The sequence below is a fragment of the Pteropus alecto genome, unplaced genomic scaffold, assembly GCF_000325575.1.
Source record: "Pteropus alecto unplaced genomic scaffold, ASM32557v1 scaffold125, whole genome shotgun sequence".
NCBI classification, from domain to species: Eukaryota; Metazoa; Chordata; class Mammalia; order Chiroptera; family Pteropodidae; genus Pteropus; species Pteropus alecto.
The window spans coordinates 6640704-6645560 of record NW_006436888.1 but is presented as its reverse complement, the minus strand read 5'-3'; the positions used below and the strand labels follow the sequence as shown (position 1 = coordinate 6645560).

General features: G+C 51.4%; 1 protein-coding gene, 1 long non-coding RNA gene and 1 pseudogene across 5 annotated transcripts in view; 1 reads left to right on the top strand and 2 right to left on the bottom strand.

The window, feature by feature from the left end:
• The window catches only part of SLC2A5 (solute carrier family 2 member 5), a 49487-nt gene that overhangs the window by 18082 nt on the left and 26548 nt on the right, over nt 1-4857 (bottom strand). Inside the window, exon 2 of one of the 3 annotated variants that reach the window (XM_006914385.3) lies at nt 3398-3485. The exons of 1 other annotated variant lie outside the window; for it this stretch is intronic. In XM_006914385.3, the coding sequence (XP_006914447.1) occupies nt 3398-3430 (33 nt within the window). In that variant the 5' untranslated portion in view covers nt 3431-3485. Of the gene's footprint in view, nt 1-3197; nt 3334-3397; nt 3486-4857 lie in introns of those variants that run through there. One more of the 3 variants, XM_006914384.3, reaches the window with a different exon arrangement.
• LOC112481769 lies at nt 122-1939 on the top strand. 2 transcript variants are annotated; one of them, XR_003047028.1, is made up of 4 exons: nt 122-478; nt 699-895; nt 1247-1351; nt 1452-1939. It is a non-coding gene; the product is annotated as an uncharacterized LOC112481769 (long non-coding RNA). The 2 variants fall into 2 exon arrangements; XR_003047027.1 differs by having other exon boundaries at nt 699-1351.
• Nucleotides 2840-2958, bottom strand: LOC112481780 (annotated as a pseudogene).

The window sequence follows — 4857 nt, the reverse complement described above, 5'->3', positions numbered from 1 at the left end:
CTTCCTTCCTTCCTTCCTTCCCTCCCTTCCTTTCCTTTCTTCCTTTTTTTTTTGATTTGGTACTGAGGGAGAGAAAGAGGCCAACGAGGACATCGAGGTCTCCTACTAACTTTAAAATGACAAGTGGCCCAGTGGCCTAGAGGCATAAATGGGAGGGGGCTCTCCTCAGAGGCCAAAGGCAGCTGTGGTCCTGAGCTGTGCTTTCGGGAGAAACAAGAAACCCCATGCCTCATGCCCGTGGTAAACTGGCTTCCTGTTTCTCATAATGCTGAAAACATTGAGACTTCAGTGAAATAACCATCTTCGGAGCTGGCGATCTGACAGGATGTGATTCAGGACACTGGGAAGGGAGCCCCACCCAAAGCATCTCCCTTAGGAATTCGTCTCCGCAGGCCATTTCCAGCATCAGAGAGACATCCTCCGTGTAAGACTTTCCTTGTCGGGAATATCCAGCCAGAATGTAAATATCCCTGGAAACGTGAGTTCTTATGAATTATCAACACTTTAAGTCACTTTATCACACTACGGAACCCAGACGCTGAGGTCTACGCGGAAGGGGAGAGAGGAGAGAGAAACATCTCAGAGCTGGGTGCTCTGTGTCATCCCTGGGGGTGGGGCGGGGGCGGGGCGGGGTGCCCTGGCCCTCCTGCTGCTGGCTGTGTGGCATTGGGCCAATTACTGAACTCCCTGTGTCTCAGTTCCTTCACCAGCAAAATGCAGACAATGACACTGCCCTTCTCACGGGATCGATGTGAAGAATAAATGAGTTCATACATATAAAACGCTTCCAGCCGGGTTTGCTGTCATTATCAATTATTAACAATGAAGACCCGGAGGGAAAGTTACTTGCTCAGCAACACTGAACTAGCTGATGGTAGGGACGGCCGCAAAAAAAGTATGTGTTTTCATTTTCCAAGGCTCTCTTTTTCCTAACGCATTTTATTTTTTTTCTTTCGGGCCAAGAGTCCTCTTTCCTGGCAGAAAGTCCTTGGCGCACATCAGTCAGATTTTTTTCTCCTTACATATGAGGACTCCAAAGGCCAGTGAGGCCAGAGTCACACAACCACCAGGGGACAGAGAATCCGCGGGCCGCAGCAGCCCCTGGGAGCACAGCCCCACTTCCTGCAGCCTTCACCAGCCCTTCCACTTTTCCTTGGCTCCCAAATCCTCCCTCAGCTTCGATTAATGATTTGCAGACTCTTACAAGTAGTCGCCAGTGGAATAGTTTTGTTTTGATGTCTCCCAGGACGCCCAACATGTCCAACACGCCCAACACGCCCAGCACGTACCCACGGGGGCAGGGTCTGCCCTCAGGAGGCAGGAAGGGGGAGCCTGGCCCTCCCTGGGCACTGTAAGTTCCTTTCCCACAGATCCAAGGGGGCGGGTAGCTGTGGTCAGCTGCGTGTGACCATTTTAATCATTTCCTTTCAAAATGTATTGCTCATTTTCAGGCACCACCACGTACCGCACGTCCATGCTTCTGAAGCCACACCTGGGGAGTCACAGCTAGGCTGTGCATTCCTTTTTGGAGAGGAGGCACAGACCAGATCAGAACCCCCCCTGGCCCCCCCCCCCAAAACCCCTAAGTTTACCTCCCAGTCTCTTTTCTATAAAATAGAGGGAATGACACTTGACTTGTCTAACACTTCTTTAGTTGTGCAAGTCAAACAAGATAGTCCGGGGGAAGGAACTTAGAAATCTCTAAACCAGTGGTCCCCAACCTTTTTGGCAACCGGGACCGGCGCTCCTGTGAGAATCTAATGCCTGAGGATCCGAGGAGGGGCTGAGGCGGGGATGCTGGAGCTGGGGAGCGGCTGCAGACACAGATGAAGCTTCGCTCTTTCACCCGCCGCTCACCTCCTGCTGTGCAGCCCCGGTTCCTCACAGGCCCTGGACCTGGTCCCCGGGCGCTGGGGACCCCTGCTCTAACGCAGTGATTCTCCTTGAGGTGATCACCTCCTGCTGTGCGGCCCGGTTCCTCACAGGCCCTGGACCTGGTCCCCAGGCGCTGGGGACCCCTGCTCTAATGCAGTGATTCTCCTTGAGGCGGGAGTACTACTGGCGGCTAGTGAGGACAGACCAGGGATGCTGCTAAACATCCTATGACACACAGCCCAGCCCCCCACTGCCCTGCCCTAAAGGATGCTCGAAAAGCAAGAACATTTATGAGGAATTCGCTAGGTGCCACGTAATTCACATGCATCGTCTCATTTAATTGTTCCAGCAGCACTATCAGATGGTATGGTTATTATACCCATTTCACAGGAATTCTACCAAAACACAGGTACAGAGCAGTTAAATGATTTGCCCAAACTCGCTCTTAATCTCTGAGCTACAGAGCATGTTCCCAACCTGCCTATGGCAAGGGTCTCACGTCCATGATTGAATAAATAATAATTTACCCAAATATGTACTTCTTCCCCCATAAATATAAGCAGATGCTGTTGTGATGAATAAAACACAAATTTCTGGAAGGCGTTAATAAATTCACATCATCTTTCTGTCTCTACGCATTTTCCTCAATCAAGAGATTCTAAAAGGAGAATGGCAGGTTCAGAAAAATCTTTCGTTACTAAAATAAAGGGCATCTCATCATCTGAAAGACAGGGAATCTCTGTTGCAGATTTAAATTACATTCAAATCTTGCACCACCTTTTCTGAGTCTAACTACTTTTCATACTAGCTTTGCTATGTTCCTTGCTGAAAAGGTTAATTAAAATACTCTGAAACCAAAATCAAAACAAATCAAAAAACATCTTACAAGCAACGTCCAAGGATTTCGTTGCCGGTTTTTGGAAACCCTTCACCTCAATCTCTTTCTTTCTTTTTTTCTTTTTTACGCCTACAGCACCTGGTTTTCCTAGGTGGTCTCCCATCCAAGTACTAACCCGGCCCGGCCCTGCTTAGCTTCCGAGATCAGGCGAGATCAGGCCTGTTTAGGGTTGCATGGCTGTAGACTCAGTCTCTTTCGATGAAGGAAATTGGAACAGTTTAACCCTTTGAGTCTTCGATTTGGGAACAGGTATTTTTAAAGGCTGGTCCTGTAGGATGATTCCCAAAGAATCTCTAAATCTAAATGTCTCTGAATGTCTCCTCTCTCCAGTCCCCGTAAAAGCTCAGCTGCTGGGTGAACTCCTAAAATGCTGCAGGGCCCTGGCCGGGGGCTGCTCCATGCCCCCTCCCTGGGCAGCACTTACCCCTTCCCTCTTGACCGGACCCTGTTGCTCCATCTTTGCTCTGGAAAGATGTGCTGCTCACGTCCTTTCAGCCAAAATAACACATGCACTGGATGGAGAGAGAAGACATCCCCACTGCACTTTGGCCGTGCCAAGTAACAACCATGCTGCAGGGCCCTGGCCGGGGGCTGCTCCATGCCCCCTCCCTGGGCAGCACTTACCCCTTCCCTCTTGACCGGACCCTGTTGCTCCATCTTTGCTCTGGAAAGATGTGCTGCTCACGTCCTTTCAGCCAAAATAACACATGCACTGGATGGAGAGAGAAGACATCCCCACTGCACTTTGGCCGTGCCAAGTAACAACCAATCGCATTTTTACAGCCAGTCTAAGGCAGAATAACCCTTTCAGGCACCCAGAGGTCTGTCATTTTCACTTCTTCTTTTAAATTAGATGTCTAGGGTTTAGCTCACAAGCGGGCACCTCCCTCGGACTGCAGGCACAGCGCCTTTCTGGTGGGGACAGTCTGTGACATTTTCTTGTTGCGAAAGCTCCCACTGGTCAGGCTTGTGGTGAGTGACTAGAAGAGTTATTTCTGTCACAGACACATGGAAAGCAACAGCTGCCACCGACCCTACATCACACCAGGCAACAGGGGGGCAAGAGATAGGGTCACCAGAGGCTTCTAAGAAGTCATCCTTGCCAAGAAACCTATAGCCGAGTCTCTACTGGAGAGTCAGCTCTTGCCCAAGTGACTGCATACCGCTTTCTTGGAGCGTTTCTTATCGTCCTTTTTAAGGAACTCGGAGTGGCCCCCGGGTGCTATTTTCCGTGTAATGACCACTATTGCAGAAACGGTAAATATTTCAAATCCTTTTATCTGCCGGGCAAGGAGAGCGAGTCGTGGCTGCTGGTCTGGCTGTTCCACGCATGGCCACGCGACTGCCAGACTCCTGTGCCGGGCACGTGTCCCGCTGCCATGGGGCGCAGAAGGTCAAGTGGCCGAAGCCCAGAACAAAGTCCCACAAGGTCTACAGACTTTCATCCTTACAGGACACGGTCCTTGTTTTATTTGCCAAGGCACGACTCCAGCGACTTCGGCCATTTCTTCCCCCTCCTTCACCTTCAAGGAAACACATACCTGGGGATGCACTGGGTGGCGGGCACTGTTCCTGGCCTCAGCCACTAACCTGGGGAGTGTGCCCAGGCTCCACTGTGTGGGAGGCTGTGAGGAGGGAGCCAGGGGCGTGGCCCGTGTGTGTGTGTGTGTGTGTGTGTGTGTGTGTGTGTGTGTGTGTTGGGGGGCGTCCCCATTCACAAGGGGAGACCGACTGACTATTCTCTCTCACCGACTTTTTTCCTTCAGGGTCACAGCCCGATTACCAGCATTTCCAACTAAAGTTGGCAAGACCAGATGTCTCCAATTATGTCAGAGTTATGAAAAATGCTCCGAAGAAAATGCACTTCGGTCGGAGAGAAAAAAATCTGCTGGGAAGGGAGGGTACACGTTGTGCAAACGAAAGGAAATGTCAAAAGTTTGCAAAAGTCAGGCGCGGGGGGGATCAGAGGACCCGCTTTGTCGCCTGCGTGCGTTCGGGCCAGCGGGGACCTGAAAGCGGGTTCGCCACGGCGGAGGCGACAGCCCACCCGGCCTCGACGTCCCCGGCCGGAGCGGGCGGGGGTG